General features: G+C 39.4%; 1 protein-coding gene across 1 annotated transcript in view; it reads left to right on the forward strand.

The window, feature by feature from the left end:
- Positions 1–18336, forward strand: part of LOC111217281 (solute carrier family 12 member 5-like) — a 51143-nt gene that overhangs the window by 23110 nt on the left and 9697 nt on the right. Inside the window, exons 3-10 of the mRNA XM_022739064.1 lie at positions 13119–13222; positions 13348–13488; positions 15061–15207; positions 16570–16624; positions 16706–16836; positions 17382–17629; positions 17720–17931; positions 18015–18182. Of these exons, the coding sequence (XP_022594785.1) occupies positions 13119–13222; positions 13348–13488; positions 15061–15207; positions 16570–16624; positions 16706–16836; positions 17382–17629; positions 17720–17931; positions 18015–18182 (1206 nt within the window). The remainder of the gene's footprint in view (positions 1–13118; positions 13223–13347; positions 13489–15060; positions 15208–16569; positions 16625–16705; positions 16837–17381; positions 17630–17719; positions 17932–18014; positions 18183–18336) is intronic.

Here is an 18336-nt window from a genome sequence, read left to right on the forward strand (position 1 = left end):
TAAAAGGTGTATCATATATATTAAAATCACTTCAAATATAAATCAGTATTGTTATGTCTATATACATGGCACAAACGTCATACCTAATATGACAATATATCCCTTTAAGCTGGGGCTTTTTGGGCTTTTTGAACTTGTCTTGAATGTACCTGTTCTGATGTGACTTTAATGTCATTGAAGACTGCATTACATTTTGTCATTAGGTCAGGGTAGGACAGCTTGTGGTTTTGGCCCCATAAAAACTTGTCAGCACTTCAGGTAGACCTCAAGACACCACCTTTTGTTGCAAGTGGTGGCAGTAGTCAGGAAGTGTCCGTAACAGGCCACTTTTCTGATCTGCATTTGTGGCTGCATTGTCTGGGTCCCTGTAAAAATTTCTCGGTATCTTCCTGAGTGTTGATGCAGAACCATTTACCAGATGGACCTGAAGTGGTTCTGTGTGGAGCTGCAGACCGCTTAGCAGGGTTTGTGAAGTCAAGCCCTGATCCCTCCTCAGAGAGAGCTTTACCTGGTTTCTCAGAGGGAAGTCCCCACTGTCTCAGTCCATCAGTACAGCTTTTATTCTGCAGATGTCTAACAGCAGATTCTAGTGCATACAGCAGTGCTGTGATGCGGGAACAGACCTCCCCAAGTCCTGCTTTACATGTGCAGTTGCCACACATGACTGTCCCATCCTGCTTCACCGATACCCACGGCTTTAGTGGCGTTTCAGACAATGCCTGACTATGGTGAACCTAAAACAACAGAAATGGCATAACTAGATAATTTAGTTTTGTTTAATATCTCTGATCATAGTGGTTTCCCTTCTTATGAATGTCTACATATATTTTTAGTTAGCGATTAAGAGTCAGGGTGCTGGTATAGCCTAGTTTCTCCTGTACTTTAGGGTCATTCTGTCATGTCTGTGTGAGCCTTGGTGATTGAGTAGGCCTGTTTTAGGGCCAAGTTAGCCAAGCCAAGCTACAAAAATAATTACCTTTAAAAGTGACCAGAATGTGAGAGTGTGAAAACATCATCTTGAGGGAAACATAACATTAGGCAAGAAGTGGTAGCCTGTCCTGTTTTGCCATGACGAGGTAGTTGTTGCCGTCTATGTACTTGCACTGCAGACATGTCACCCAGCCTGCACAAAATACTGGTAGACATCAAGGCTTTTGTATGCTTTAAGATCACTGCCTGTGTACAGAGAAATGCTGTTTACCACATAATGATATAAGTTGTGTGGTGTGAAATTATAGGAGTTTTAACTACATCTGTAAACATCCCAGGAGGCATCAAGTATGGATGCTGTTTCAGTCCGGTCTTTGGAAGTTTCTGTATGTACATCTGTTTGTGAGCACCCTCAAGGTGACTCACCTCATTTGACAGAGTCACAGACATTTTAGTTAAGTAGGTAAATTCTATTATATGTTACCTCCTGTTACTTTTATGGCTCCGAAACACACCTCGAACGTAATTATCAACTAAAATGCATAGTAGCCTAAAGTTCAATAGAGTGAAATATGAAACATTTGTATCATTTCACATGTAATGACATTCTGGTAAAAAATCTAAATCTGAAGAAAGAAAGTACCACAAAATCTGCTCCCCACAGTCTTGTTCTTGGCTTGTGGTTCTTATCAAATCACTCACTGTGTGTTCAGACAGAGCACAAAGCAAATTTCAGAGGTGGTGTGATTGCATTCAAAGTCAATGGGAAGACGTGATTAGACGCAAATTCACTGTGCTACTTATGGTTGTGCGAATAAACAAATCCCTGCAAATGATGCAAGGTGAAAAGTTGCTTCGCTGCAGACCTGAACACACTGTGACTCGTACACACTTATGTGATCTGACTGAAATCAGCATGATTCTTTCCATTGACGTATGCAGCTCTAATCCTGCTTGCTAGCATCAAAAGTCGATGTCAGAGTGGAAACTTAAAAAAAAAAAAAAGAAGTCAGTAATGTTTGTGGTTTGTTGCCCTGCGGAGCTTTATCACCGGCTAAAGCTCAGAGGGAGGAACTCTAATCTGTCTGACACAGTGACTTGGGGGCTGGAAGACCCTCTGTTTTCATTGTTGTTTTCTCTTTTTAGATTATCCTCACCAGAAAATCAACATTGGTTGTTTGTTCAAATGGCTTAAAACCAGCAATGTTTTCACTCAGCAACCACTGGCGTGATACTGAATACAAAAGAAGGGGCAACAGACCACAATTAGTCTATTTATTTTAACCATGAAGACAATCTTTCCATAACTGTAAGTAGTTTTAGTTTCCTACACTTTAAAAAAAACAAAAAAAAAAACAACATTGTCATTTAGGTATAAGGGCTTCTTGCTTTTTCTGTGACTCAGAACACATATTTAGTTCCTCTCTTTGGCATTTGCTTTTTATTTTACTGTCTGAAGGCATGAATGAGACCACAAAGTGATTGAGAGCTTGACGATTTTAACATATTATCAGATAAATTTTTATAATAGCATAACAGTGTGGTGCAGACAAAGAAAAACTTTTATTCGATGCCTCTGTAAAGCACTTTGAATTGCCTTGTGTCTGAATGGCGCTATATAAATAAGCTATTCTACTATACTGTAACTATATTTCTCTTTTGCACAGTTCTGCTTTCAGGTCCGTTTCCCTCAGTTATAAATGGTGTGTTACGGATCGTGTCTGTACAAACTCTTGACCATTAATAGTACAAGTATGTTTTGAAAAAATAAACCTCATTGCTAAGATCTTACACAGTGGTTGTACCCAGTATTTAATCTCTGTTGTCATGCGACAATGTCGTATCAACCATCTTTTCTGTTGAGTAGCTAAGGACTGGTTTTGTTGTCAACTTGATCATCCCATCGTGTAGCATTTGAGCCTTCACTTCTGGTTAAAATTTAAAGCAATCATAATTTTTATATTTTATACTGACAACTTATAAAATGACAATGTGAAAATGATGTGAGAGTGTTACTCTTACCTCTGTCATAGCAGCTGTTTTCAGCAAAAAAAGCTCTTAAAAAAAAAAAAGCCACTGTAGCCTACACTACCTGCACAGCATTAGATGGCAGACAGACAGCGACTATAGCTGGTGAACATAGTGGAGCATTTAACAACTAAAGAGACAAATAATATTTCTCCCCGGAGTTGGTGTTTAAACAGAGCTAAATGAGAGTGAACACAGAGAGACAACACAATTCAAAATGAAAAGCTTGTTTCCTCTGCCCCCAAGTGGCCAAAACAATCAGTTATTGCAGGTTAAAATGAAAAGTTTTATGTTTTCAAAATATTCTTATTAGATTTCTAAGAGTGAAATGAAAATATTGATTTCACTGTCATGTACGCTGCATGCTAAATATGTAGCTACAGCCAGCTATCTTAGCATATCACAAAGACTGGAAACAGTTAGCCTGGCTCTATAACAAAGTCAGACAACCGGCACCTCTAAAGCTCATTAAATAACACGGTAAATCTCGTTAATGTTATAAAGTAGAACACTGTTGCATGTTCTTCAGTGGGTGTGAATCTTGTGCAGCTAAAGCTCATTATTGCAGGGTTGGCAGCCAGTGCATCTTTTTTCACTATGTGGGAGAAGAAGCCACAGTGGATCGAACAGATGGAGCCGTCAGATTATACAAGTGTAAAAATGTGCAATATCAACTTAGAAATATAATGTTGCTATTTTGTAGTTGAGCCAATTCCAAATATCTTTGATTGTGCACAGGCTTTACCACCCGTATATCTACAACCTGCGTGTACAGTATACAGTTTATGTTGTTCTCCGGGTGTTGTGCTGGCAGTTTATCACATTGCATCCCCTTACCTCATCAAAGCCTCTGATGTCTTACAAACATATGAACAAACAGGAGCAGGGTGGTCTCATTAGCTGAAGGGAATGCCAATTTCCACCACTAATCGGGTGCCATATTCTCTTTGGCAAACATGTTTGTATGTGTTGGAGCAGCAGAAGTGTAAATTGATTTCAGAGGAAACAACATTGTTTTGTTTAACATTAAAAAGCTTCACATCTGGAAATGCTGAGGCTGGTTTGGGTTTTCAGCAGCTTTTCACCTCCTTTTCTTTTTCTTATTTTGATTTGAGTGATGAGATCTGATGACAGCTTGATGGCTACTCTCAAGTTTAGATATGTGCTCATCTTGGATTTGTTGGTGTGTTGGTGATACCATTTTAAGCAGCCATCACACAAACATCCAGGCTATGTGCAAATGTAGCACATGAGGTAGCTGAAGAACCACTGAGATTTGCTGCATGTAATGGCTTACAGTTCAGGGGTGCAAAATTTAGCATCACCACAAATCTTGGGGTAAAACTGCAAGTGGAAATGACCCACAGTTGACCTGATTTGCATAAAGTGCGGTAAATAAGATGATGGGTGGTTTTGACGTAGCTACTTTCATGTCTGGCTGCTTTTGAGAAACTAGCTTCCTGTATCTTACAAACATCCAATACTGAAGGAGCTCCAAATTATTTTTGTACATTGAATGGCTTCTACAGAATACTGTAAGGTGAGAGCCGTGTTTAATAATGTCATGCTTTTGGAGAAGCAGGGGACAGGAGAACAAGCGAAGCTGGATTATACATCTGTGTGTCAAGCGCAGCATTACTCTAAATTAAAAGCAGTGAGTCAGGACTATGAATGATCCCCATACATCTTTGCTGAGTACTTGCCAGCTGACATATCAGCAGCCTGTAACTCCATTAATCCCTGTAAGTCTGTCATTAGCCGTAATCAGTCTGTCAGTGGCATCTTGTCAGATGAAACGATGGTTCATCTTATTTCAACACACAGTTAAAGTTTTTGAGCAGGGCTGTATAGCTGTGAAGCCACTGAGGTGAGCTGCTTTCTTTCTGAGATTTGAGATGTTTTTATAACAAAAGTGGGGGAGTGACATGATACAGTTTCAAAACTATAGGAAAGTGTAAGTGCCTATAGATTTAGTGTCCCATCCATCTTTATTAATGGTTGGTCCGTCCACCACTTTGGTCCAGACTGAAATATCATAACAACCACTGGGATGTGGCTGAAATATTATATTGCATGTAGTTCAGAGCACTGCTGTGGTATGTATTTCAATACTTTTACTAAAACAAAATCTAATGAAATAAAGGAGAATGTTGTTGCGAACCAGAATTGAATTCCTGGCTGTGTGAGGAAGACTTTGAAACAGCATTTAGACCTTCATGTTGGGAAATAAAGCATAAACTGTAGAAAACAGGAGACAGGTGACAAAACAATTGAAATCAAACAAGCAAGTACAGAAATATTAGTACTCTGCAAAAGTTTTTTGCACTTTAGATGTGTAGATTTTTATCCATTAGTCCCAAATTCATTCTGAAGAATGACAACAACTTCTGCATCAAGAATAACAAGGAGTCCTGCAACAGATGGTCTGGCGCCACAGAGACCTGATCTCAACATTATGGAGTCAGTCTGGGAACACATGAAGAGACAGAGGATACTGAGACATCCTAAATCCACAGGAACTGTAGCCGGTTCTCAGAGATACTTGGAACAACCTGCCTGCCATGAACCTTGAAAAAGTTCAGGAGGACTGGTGCTGTTTTAAAGGCAAAGGGTGGTCACACCAAACATCAATTTGACTTCTGTTTACTGCACTTTGTATGAAGTGAATAGATAAATAAAAACGATTTATGGCATCACTTTTGAAAGCATGCTCACTTTACTTTTAGTTGTATTCCTGGCTTCAGCCCTGTTGATGGGAGTGTGCCATTGAGGTCTGATTTACAATGATCGCCTGTTGTCCTATTTTTATTACATCATACTATAAAGTAAACAAGACTAAGAGTCTAGAGCCACATCAACCACTCTGTAACTGAGATACAGATGTTTACCAGGAATAGTGTTTACTGTGTGTGTGTGTGTGTGTGCGTGCGCGTGCGCGCGTGCGTGCGTGCGTGCGTGTGCGTGCGTGCCAAAATTAGCAGAAAGTACACCTGAGGCTGATGGTTTTCTTTTCATTAGTTCTGCAGGTGTTTGGAATTAAACCAAAGTATTGGTAACAATACAATTTTGACCTGATGATGACACTCCATGAGTTCAACAAAGGTTTCTCTGTAAACATGAATGTTTCTACAGAAATTTCACACAAGTCCATCCAGTAGTTGTTGAGATATTTTAGTCCAGACAGACCCACAGACAGAGACCAACATTGTCATCCCTAAAGCCATGTGGCTCAAAACAGAGTCCAGAGCAAGCAACTTTACTATATCGAATTTATTACCACTCGAATACACACACACACACACACAGTACAAACAGTGGATATTTGTGGCTATAGTGTTCCAAGTGATAACATAATTCATTGTATAATATTGCTCCTGCTGCAGAAAATGCAAATTCCTTCCTTAACTCAGTATTCTGCTCTCATTCCTGTTTTGATGGAAAATTTAACATTTGAATTCAATCCACTTTTTGGCGGAAAGCATCATATTTCAGTGTCACCCCTGCTGAGTAGGGTCTGCCTGAGAGACAGAAGCACAAGCAAGGCAACAGGCTGTGTGTGTTTGACACAGTGAAATCGAGTGTCAGTGAAGAGATAGATTTAAATTAAACAAATGACTTCATGGAATTAGCTTTAATTCCTCAGTTACAGCAGGCGAGGTGAAAATGAATGAGGTATGAGTGTGAGGTTTCTGTGCAGCTGATTGATGCAGTACTCTCACATGCAGAAGTTAATTTCTGCCTGTCTCTGTGGCCTCCAGCAGCTGCTGGATAATCCCCTTGAGCCTGTGTCCTATTAAGCTTTTAAAAGCCGGTATAAACTGTCCATTTTGTAATAGCCATGTCACATCAAGGGTACAAATCTGCACCACCCACCGCCTTTCATCTGCATGCTGTGGTCAAGTCGCAGCCACCGGTCTGCCTGCTGCAGCAGCATCAACATAAACATGTTCAGATCTTCATCTTTCTGAGCTGATCGCTTCTTATCAATAAGTCATGACTGTCTGTCCTGAGGCTAAAACAGGGATGTAGACAGAAAGATTATCCGTTTTTGGCAAACAAATGATTTAAAGCGGCTGAGCCTTTGAGTTTGTCACAAACTTATGCGTCTTGTTTTCAGGGACAAGTATGTTATTGAAAGAAAGGAGGCGCATTTGGGACATTTCTGCTGTAATTTAGCAATTTGCTCTTGTGTGAATGTGTTTTTGGACAGACACAGAAATCTCCCTCAAACATTATAATGAACCGCTTGAACAAATTTCCCCTAAAAATCTGAAACCTCCCACTCCAGAGAAGTCATAGTTCAATACAGAGGCAGAGTCAGGCTCTGGTTATTGAACTCTGTAAGCCTTATTCACACAGTCGGGGGATTTTAACAGTTTGTAATGACAGCTTATTTATTTTTTTCAATTCTTTACTTTAATAATTTTTTATGCCCCTTCCCCCTCAAGCAATGTCTACACTAAATCATAAGAGTGAGGCTACTCAACATGACTCTGAGGTGGAGGCTTATTCCTCCTCTCTGGGTAATTAACCTTTAGTTCTCCTTCTTCACCTCTCTCTCCACAACAGAGTTCACATGATAAAATACAAAGGTCTTGAATTTTGTCTTGTAATATGTTCTTGCACTGTTTTCTCATAAATATGAATGAGTTGGGATTTTTATGAGTACTAGATCTTACCAATGTCCCCAGAGGCCCCTATTGTAGAATTGTATTAAATTGTAAGAGCTCAATATCACGTTTGTTTTTGTATTTGAAGAACTCGTTGAACTAAATTTGTATGCATGGTGTTTCTCTATATTAACTCTGTCGTACGAAAGTCTGAGGGTAGAAACATTCTGTTCATAAAATAAGTTCAGGTGATGGACAGTGTTCTGGGTTCTCTGGTTTACTGTTCAAGTCTAGAGTTTTTGATCATCCAAGGTGTGCAAGAACTTTTTTGCAATAGCAAAATATGGAGATCTTCTATGTCCATCCATTTTACAGCGCGAATGACTCACCTTTGCCTCTCAGAGGAGTGGACAGCCAGGACGTCAAATTAGTTTTATATTTACATCATATCTAGGAACCAGGGTTGTCTTTGTTTTACTCGTTTTATTATACCTCCCTTTGTTGTTGTTTTTTAACCTGAAGTTTTGATTATATATTAACATTAAAATAAACAGCACAGTAAAATGGCTGACCTTACCTGACCTGAACCATGAACTTGGACTGTGATATGTTCAAAGCATGTCGTTAAGCTTTCACAAGTTTATTATGGCTACTGGTTAACATGATTGTGCTAGCATGTGGCGTGCGTGCGTGCGTGCGTGCGTGCGTGAGTGCTTTAGCTCAAAGAATAAAAAAATGCTCATCCTGGAGCAGTAATTTGCTGTGAACATGATGAATATGGGTCAGATGAGGTGATTCAACCTGGTGTGTTTAATGTGTGACCCACACATTAAAGACACTAAAGTCCATAGTAGTACACTGTGATATTGCTTCGCATGTTTACATCATCCCCACAGTGACCTGTCAGCTCACTCACTGAGTCTGATCCCTGTTTGGTGCTTCTAGATTATATTTTACACCCAACTTTTAGTTTTCAAAGAAAGGTTTGGCGGTTTTAGCTCTGTGGCCACCTCATAACACCTTTTGGGTAATCACAGGCATCTGAAGCTTTTACAACTGACACAGATAAATCTCTTAGTTCTCTTGAGTTGCAGGGCTCTATCTATGTAGGTCAATTACGCTCCCAGCTAATGATTCTTCTGTGTTGTGTAACCAAATGGAAATGATTTTCTCTCCTTTGGTTTCATCACACCTGTGATACCATAATCTCACACCATTTGTCTAGATGTAAAGTCATCCGAAGTGCCACAGACAGACAGGAATATTGCTTTATGGGTCTTGAAGCTGCGTAGATCTTTTAGCCATTTATGAGCTCAAGCTAAATTCTTAGGCAGAGCAGGAACAAGAATAAAATTTTGTTTTTCTTTCTGCATTACAGCCTCAAGTAGTTCTACCAGAGTAGCTGACTCATTTCTCTCTCTTAAAAACAAAAACAATTTTTTTTATGATGACCTCTACATCTACTGTGGTCTGCATATTTATCCTGATCAAAGATGCATCATTTTGCTACAGAAAACAATAGAAATGTTAAAAAAAAAATGAAAATAATTATAGAAAATTTGAATATGTATTGTATTGTTATTTCAAAAGAAAATTAAAACTGATGTGACCTTCCACTGACCACTGAGATCTGCCTTCCTGTAAAGAGTAAACATGACTGATACGTACTGCAGTGCCATTAAGAGCTTCGTAAACCGAGAGTAAACTCTTAAATTAATGCAAAGATCCTCAGGATATGTAACTCAAATCACTGAATGATTTGGTGCTGGTAACAGGGCTGCAAAAAGTCAGGGCAGCATCAATAATAAATTCAGTTTTGCTTACACAAATCAACACATCGATTGATGGACATTTAATCAATGACATATTAATTTGTGTCAGCCGTGGTGAGGCAGCGAGGTTCTAACATGAGGCTTCACACAGCAGAGTCCTCGCAGGGAGAGAGCAGATCATTCCCCTGTGCGCAGGAGGATTTGTGAAGAGAGGGGTAAAGAGCAGCTTTAATTGGATTAAAGTGACTCTAGACAGTGTTGTTTTATTTGTGCAGGATTACCACCATGCAGCAAGGGAGCTAAAACCAGCTGCTTCTTTCTTGAGTTCTTTCAGGGCATCTGTTATGACATTGCATGAATTACTAGTTTATCACTTATTCACACTGTTGATGTAGCAGAGGAATGTGAATTTACCATGTTAAGTATAACCATATGTTCTGTGCCACTAGGCCCCTTTTCCTGGAATTGTAATACTATCAGTTTACATGCGTGTGTGAGCAGCTCATCTTCTAGTCAGTGGGTTGTATAGGTGTATAAATCTGAATTCCTGTTGCTCGACATTAAGAAATGATGAGTTAATGAATGTTAAATCACAGGTACTTCATATATTAGCTCTTATCCAGTTGCATAAAAAAGAGGATTTCAGACCAGTGCTTTTGATGAAAGCAGAACAGTATCTGTTCTTGTGGAGATATGAAGCTGTTTTTATTCATTGATTAGTAGTCAAATGCAAATCTCATGTTGCAACGTGCCCCTAATTATAAAGTGTTACCCATGCATTTCTAAATGCAGCACAACTTGTTTGATCTTTGTAGAATAAAGGAACAAAACAATGGCAGGCAAAATTAAACTGGTGGCTTTTGTAACCTCATCTGTCACTATGATGGATCAGGAGATCATTTTAAGGGAGTCCTCTGGTTGGCTACATTTCAGGGGCACTCAGTATGACTGCTGTGAAGGATGAGGAGGACAGGGGATGTGGTTTCCAGTCTGAGGAAAAAACAAGTGAGTTGGATGGTTGATTATTGTTGACATCTGGGGAATAAAATACACGGATCTGCTAGTTCTGGAAATACAGTCCAGCTGTTGTATTTTTGTGAACGTTCTGCTGTGTAATGGAGGATAATTATTATACAACACTCACTACACACATACAACACTCATACGACTACTACTTTCATAGGCAGTATCACAGGGCCGGCGGCAAAGATCCATCACTGCTTATTCACTGAAGCTGACACGGAGATTTGTTGCGTGAGAAACATGAAAATGTTTTACAGCAGTTCACTGAGAGTCAAGAGGCAGAATACATACCAGACTGTGACTGTGACTGTGACCAGATTGTGTTGTTGAACACGAGTCGTTTTCAGTTATACGATTGTCAAAATGAGAAATACGAACTTTTTCTGTATCAAATATGTAACTTGCACAGAGAGAAGTCCCCATACACACACACACACACACACACACACAAAAGCATTTAGAAAAACATGGTTAAATCGCAATTTTTTAAAAGCTGATTTCACTCTAAGCCTAGAGCTGAAATGAGCTTTAAATGCAGATTTAAAAATTGTGGTGGATTACAGAATACTCAGGTGGTTGGCTTCATCATAATCTAAACTACATGTAAGAGTAGAGAAAAAAAGACCTGCTGTGAGTCTCAACAGTATCAAATGTAGTTTGACTGGCTTCATCACAACAGGTAAGAAAGTGGTCCTCATTGTATCTGACATACACAGCAGCTGTGAAAAAGCTTCTCCTGCAACTGAACTACTGCACAAACTACAGTAAAGTGTTTACTTGTCTTAAAAAAAGGATTTAATGTTGGTCTTAAAGTAATTTGCATAGTGTAATTCATATAATTTTCAGGTAGTGATAGAACCCTGATAAAAAGTCTTATCCTTCATGCAAACTCTAAAGGACATAAAATTGAAATGCTTTCTAATCCAATTTTACAGGCAATGCATCTTTAGAAGAGCAGTCCGTCGTTCAAAGGATTATGTGCTGTGTGAGAGCAGTTTGGCTGCCATTTGACTCTCCTCTTTGCTTTAAAGATTAGTGTGTAATACTGTGGCAGCTTGGGGAATCAGAAGAGGCGACTTGATTGTGTTGCTTTTAACAACCAGGAGCTACTGTGCTGTAGGACGTCGCCTCATGTGGCTCTTTTCATGACTGGCTTTTAAATGCCAGTGTACTCTCAGATATTAGAAGAAACTTTAATGTTTCCATTATTCTACAGGAGGAACAAGATTCTTCAGGTTTTGCACTCAGTGATTTAGAGGTAAAGTAAAGAAGAGGGAAGGATGTCCCATGGTTAAAGGTCAGAGGGGTGAGGAAACAGTGTCTAAGTACTTTACTGCTTTGGTTCACTTTCACCATTCACATCGTTTTCAGAAGCAGGAGGGAGATGTCAGTGAAGATGCTCTAAAAACCCACTGTATACTACCCGCTCAGCAGCAAACAGCAGACAGGCACAACTAGCTGGTGAACACAGTAGAGCATTTAGTATTTTTTATTTCCCTCAGGAGTCGGTAGAGACCAAACACAGAGCTAAAAAAGAGCGAATACTGGATTTACATTCACCAGGTTGCCTGTGTACTAAAATGTCCGTTGTATCGTCTTTACAAGTTAGGTACAAGATGTAAGTGTTGTGTTTACAAGTTGTTGTACTGCCCCCCAGTGGCCTAAATATATATATATATATATATATATATATATATATATATATAGTATATATATATATATATATATAATATATATATTTAATATATAATATATATATATATATATATATAATATATATATATATAATATATATATTATTATATATATATATATATATATATATATATATATTTGTGTTTAAAAAAAAATAAATAAATAAAGTTTTTTGGTGTTCAGCTGTTCAGTTAAATCACTTACTTTGTCTGTTATACAGGTTGCAACAAAAAGATTAATCTTGTTTGACTCATTCAACTCCAGCTGTAATTTTCCTGATATATAGGAAAAAGACAAGACTGGATTATTGCTATCGTTCTCCACTTCTGATGAATATACTACAAAGCATGCAAAAATGTATGAGTATGAAGTTATTTAAACAAATGCTGGATGAATGTTAACCGTATCTAGCTCAGGTTAAGCGTAACCTTGACCTTTTAGCTTACCAACGCCTGTGAAGTGGCTCTGAAGCACTGTAGCAGCTCTTCAAAGGAAAGTTTTTCCTGGGACTCATGTGGAGGAAAAGCAGGCCGAGCCCATCTCTGCTGCTGCAAATTAACACACCAACACTGAGTGTATGTAGCAGGCAGCACAACCACAGCAGGGATCAGACACATTCGTTGAGCATCATGAGCCTGAATGAAACATAGACAGGTCACAAACTTCAACAAAGTTTCTCCTTGTTTTATTACAACATATACCTATTTCTCCTTTTTGTTTTTATTGTCCTTTCCTTCTGTCCTATGCCCTCGTTCCTTTTTATTCTTATGTAAAGCACTTTGTAATTTCTGTTTTAACAAGTACTGTATAAATAAAGTTGCCTGCTTGCTTTCAAGCTTCATGTGGCTTCATGCAGATAAAGACTGTGATACGGTCAAAAGTTCTGCAACAGTCAAGGTTGTTAAGGTAGTTTTGTCTGAATTCTTCTTTGTTCCAGTGAAGAGTTCACAGCACTATTCGATCCAAATAAAAACCAAATGACTTTGGACATAATAATTATAATAATAATTTTTGGACATAATGTATTAACGGTTATAAACCTGGTGTTTACGTGTTTCAGGGGATGGGAACCCCAAAGAGAGCAGTCCTTTCATCAACAGCAGTGCAGCCAGCGATGTGGAGAAGAGCCAGCAGTATGACGGCAAGAACATGGCTCTGTTTGAGGTGGGCACAGCTTTCAATAGCCAGTAACAAACATACTGGGATAATCAGTGTGAAACCAGTTCTTACTGCTGTCCTGAGTAAATGTCCAGATCCGTTATGACTCTGTTTCTGTGTGTGTGATGCAGGAGGAGATGGATACCAGTCCAATGGTCTCCTCTCTGCTCAGTACTCTGGCCAATTACTCCAACTTACCCACAGGCAGCAAAGAGCATGAAGAGGAAGAGAATAACGAGGAGGGGGCACGTCCGTCTAAAAAACCTGTCAAGGTATAGTACTGCGTGCGATGGGTTCATACCTAGCCTGCAGCAATTTTAACCAGAGGATCAGCTTTATGTATAATTGAGTGTATAAAAACAAAATCATGAAACTTACAGGCATAAAAGAGGAAAGGTTACATGTGTTTAATGTTTATGTCTGCAAAGTTTCAACATCATGTAGGAGGATTTGTAATTGGAAGAGGTAGGAGAGTGATCACTGTATACCAAATCAATACTATCCAGTAATACATACAGTAACACTGTGAATTAATATTGACTTTCTGGCAGTTTAAAAATACTTATACATTTTGTGTTAAATTATTCAACGTGTGTACCAGCAGTTGTGACATAGTGTGTTTGGTCCTAAACCAAATTTAAAATTTTGACCTGGTGATAGCACCAGAGGAAACGTTAAGGGGTCACCAAAGTTAATGGTATTCATCCTGGACATCTATACCACAATTTATGATAATCTATTTAGTAGCTGTTGAGATATTGCAGTCTGGAGTAAAGTGGTTGTTCTCTGCATGACCGGATTAACCTCCTAGGAGAACCCAGGGCGAAAACTTGTTCTTGGGCACCTATTGACCCTCAATTTACATGGCAGTTTAATTATTTCCCCAGACATCCAGAAAGCAATCATTTATTATGGAGATCTCACGTAATGGGTCATCACGTACTGATGGGAAATGGATCTGAGTCTGCATTTTATTTTTATTTTCACACATCTGATTTCCAGAGAGAATTTGGGGAACTGAGCAAATAAATTAAACAATAGATCATGATTTGACTTTGAAGACCTTTTAACATAGTTGTATCAAATCCTGTTTTTACACCTGTCAGTACTTCCCTTTTTTTTCCAGGCTTATTATTCATTGGGCCTTATCAGGGCTTATATTGGTTATCCTGCATTTGTTCAGTGGAGCATAAGACAGGGTTAACCACACAATAACCTGCATCCTCTCTGGGTTTTACTCTAGTTTCTCCACTATTGTTTACTTTGGCTGCTCTGTCCTGCTTGCTTCTTCAAAGCCAAAGGGCCAAATGTAAACTGATGGGCCCTGAGGATCTAAAACAGACACAATGACACAAGCACAATCACATGATATTGATAGAAACAATTTATTAAGTGTAACTAAATACAGTGATTAATGAATAATTGAAAAGAGACATTCATCTTACACAAACAAAAGTCAAGTGTGTTTATAGTTTGTAGTTCATTGTTTTACAGCACTGGATTTATGGATCAATGTGTGTAGATATTTATCACTGGGAAATGGTTGAATTTGCTGCTGCCAATACATTCGTGTCAAAGAGGAAGCTCGTCTTCATCTTTTCAACAAGATTACCATCTCTCTTTGTTTTAAAAGAATAAACCCCTATGTCTCTAATGACAGAGTTGGACCTCGTTCCATGAATTTAAAAGGCAGAATAGATTTAAAGAGACAAGGACTGAACAACAAAGTGCAAAATAACAGATTATAACCCCCATTTCCATTCATTCACATGAAAAGTAAGATGAGCAATTTGGAAAACTGAGAATCTGAAATCAGGTTTGACGCTTTGTTTTACTTTTTCCAGGCACCACAGCTGGGCACTCTGATGGGGGTATACTTGCCATGTATCCAGAACATTTTTGGGGTGATTCTCTTCCTGCGGATGACCTGGATGGTTGGAATTGGAGGCGTTTTAGGTTCCTTCATAATCGTCTTCATGTGTTGCTCCACGGTGAGTAAAACTGCAGATGTCCCTGCTATCTTAGATCTTCTGTGTAATGTGACCCCTGTCCACTCAGAAAACAGCCAGTTACATTAAATTAAATTATGCCTGTCAAATTTAATACAGTACCACAGACCTGCAAACTTCAATCTACACGATTATATCTGTGTAAAGTGCTTATTTAGCACAAACATAACCAATTGTGATTAAGCTACAGGCTGTTATAATATAGAACATAGTGTGTAATTAGCAGCAACAGCATGTCTGCTATTGTTTCCACCTTGCGTGAGTCTGTGTGTCTGTGTGTGTGTGTCATCATGGCAAAATGTGGTCCTGGAGACAACTACTATAGTGGCAGGTGTTTCTATGTCTGTGTTTCTGTCTGTGGACAGACTTTGCAACCCAGAGAGATACAGTCATAAAACCTTTCACATTTGTAATTGAGATCAAAATGAAGGCTCAGTTCAAAGATGGGTGTGGTCCAACACGTGAGTGCTTGAGTACACATGTAATAATGACTACTGAGCACTCACGGAAACATGTGATCCCATCACAAGACTGTCTCTAGTTATAATTTGAATTGCGCAGATGGTGAAGGTGACATAGTAAATCCTGGCATGAGGCACACTGCCAATAAACCTACTAACACCCCAGCACTGCTGCTTACATATTCATAACATATAAGTTTTGGATGGGAATGTCCTTCATTTTGCAGGTGTTCGATCATAAACTGAAGAAATTAAAAAATTTTAAGTTTGACCTGATGATGATGCTAGATGAAAAGTCAGGGGATCGTCAAAGTCATTAGATTTCACAAAGACAGAAACATGAATGTTCATATTGAAATTTCATGGGAATCCATCCAGTAGTTGTTTAACTGAAAACCACAAATGTGAACCTCATTGTGGCACCAGAGGAAAAGTCAGGGGATCACTAAAGTCTGTGGATGTCATCTTCTTGGGACAATGAATGTCTGTAGAAAATATCATGTCAATCCATCCAATAGTTGTTGAGATACTTCAGTCTGAACCAAAGAGGTGGAATCAAAATCTCAAAATGGAAATTGTACTTAAATGCAGTACTTGTTATTAAATAAATTAGATTAATTATTAGTTAAATGTAATCAGTCCCTTTCCACCTCTGGTTGTAGCAGACAGTGTCATTGAAGTGACAGTATGTGCTTAACCAGCTGTAGTTATCCCCACGATGATCAATTTTTCATGACCAAATGATTCAGACTGTGGATGTTTTTCTTTGCTTCGTCCCTGAGTTCATCAAAACCTCTCTGTCAGCCATATTTAATGTGAGGTGTCCACCTGCTGCCTCTCATGGTCCTGTAACCCTCCTCTCTTGTGTGCTGTTTTTCTCCAGACCATGCTCACAGCCATCTCCATGAGTGCCATTGCAACAAATGGAGTTGTGCCAGGTGAGTGGATGTCGAAGGGGACGTACAGGTGTGTTTGTGTGTGACAGAGCGGTGACTTTTCTGTGTGTTTGTGTCTCACAGCTGGAGGTTCATACTACATGATCTCTCGCTCGCTGGGGCCTGAGTTTGGTGGAGCTGTTGGGATCTGCTTCTACTTAGGAACTACTTTTGCAGGTGCTATGTACATTCTTGGCTGCATTGAAATTCTGCTGGTAAGTCGCCTTAATTATCAAACAACTCACATGTTAATTGTGTTGCATGCTGTCCTGGTCTGTATAGGCCTCATTCCCTGCAGATATTTTGATAAGACATGACAGACAATAACACAAAAACTGTTATTGTGTTTGTTGCTGTGTCACTGTTATGACTACAGAGATACTTAAATGTAACAGATGCATTATTAGTTGTTTTGCTTTTACATTGGTGATCATCCTGTGAAAACGTCAAAATGTCTGCTGTGAAACTCTCTTAATTAAATCATCATTAGCCTCAGGAACTCAGGAACCCAGAAACTAATGACTACTCTCAGGCGGAAATGATTGGTTGATCAATCAATTAGTCAATTAACAGAAAATTATTTGGCAACTAGCAATTGGAAAAAAAGTTTCACAGTTTTCTATGATACGAGTGTACTGAGTTTAATTTACAAGTTTAATTTTCTTTTCTTCTCCGCCATACTCAACCACACCTCATCTTATTCTCTTCCCTCTACCTGACCTTCATCCACATTCATCCCTCCATCTTTCCATTCTTTCAGATTTACATTGTTCCTCAGGCAGCCATCTTCAAGATCGAGGGCCTAGAGGGGCCAGAGGCAGAAGCGGCTCTCCTCAACAACATGCGGGTGTACGGCACCATCGTACTGAGCTTCATGGCACTGGTGGTGTTTGTGGGGGTCAAATATGTTAACAAGTTGGCACTGGTCTTCCTGGCCTGCGTCATCCTCTCCATTCTGGCTGTTTATGCTGGAGTTATCAAGACCGCCATTGAACCCCCTGTCTTCCCGTAGGTGACTCGTTGAATCACTGGTCAAAGTCTTCGGTGATGTCAAATCCGTGTGTGTGACAGTGAGGCTTTTGTTGACTTTCTCTGCAGCGTATGCATCCTGGGGAATCGAACTCTTCTCTCCAAAGGATACGATGTGTGTGCAAAGGTCATTGAAATAGACAACGAAACTGTCACCACCAAACTGTGGAGGTCCTTCTGTGATTCTGAGTACCTCAATGCCACCTGTGATGATTACTTCACTAACAACAACATCACAGAGATACAGGGCATCCCAGGGGTCACTAGTGGCATCCTGGCAGGTAAGAGATGCCTTGCAGTGTAAATGACGATACCCACTATCACTCAATGTGACAAAAGGATCACATGCTCGTCTGTCTTTCAGAGAACCTGTTTGGTAACTATCTGGAAAAAGGGGTGGTCGTGGAGAAGCGTGGACTTGCATCAGACATGGATCCAGACAGTCCCATAACCAGCTCCAACCGCTACGTCCTGGCTGATATCACGAGCTTCTTCACCCTGCTGGTGGGGATATACTTCCCATCTGTCACAGGTTGGCATCAGACAGGCCCAGTGAAGAGACATCTGAAGGGAACAGAGGAGGTCCTCACATGGATGAGGGGCAGTCCATATCAAAACTATCTTTAAAGCTGCTCTAATCAATATTTTTACATCAACAATAGATCTGGCAGTCCCCCTCAGATCTG

Source organism: Seriola dumerili, unplaced genomic scaffold, assembly GCF_002260705.1.
Source record: "Seriola dumerili isolate Sdu_G_001 unplaced genomic scaffold, Sdu_1.0 BDQW01000043.1, whole genome shotgun sequence".
Taxonomy (NCBI): Eukaryota; Metazoa; Chordata; class Actinopteri; order Carangiformes; family Carangidae; genus Seriola; species Seriola dumerili.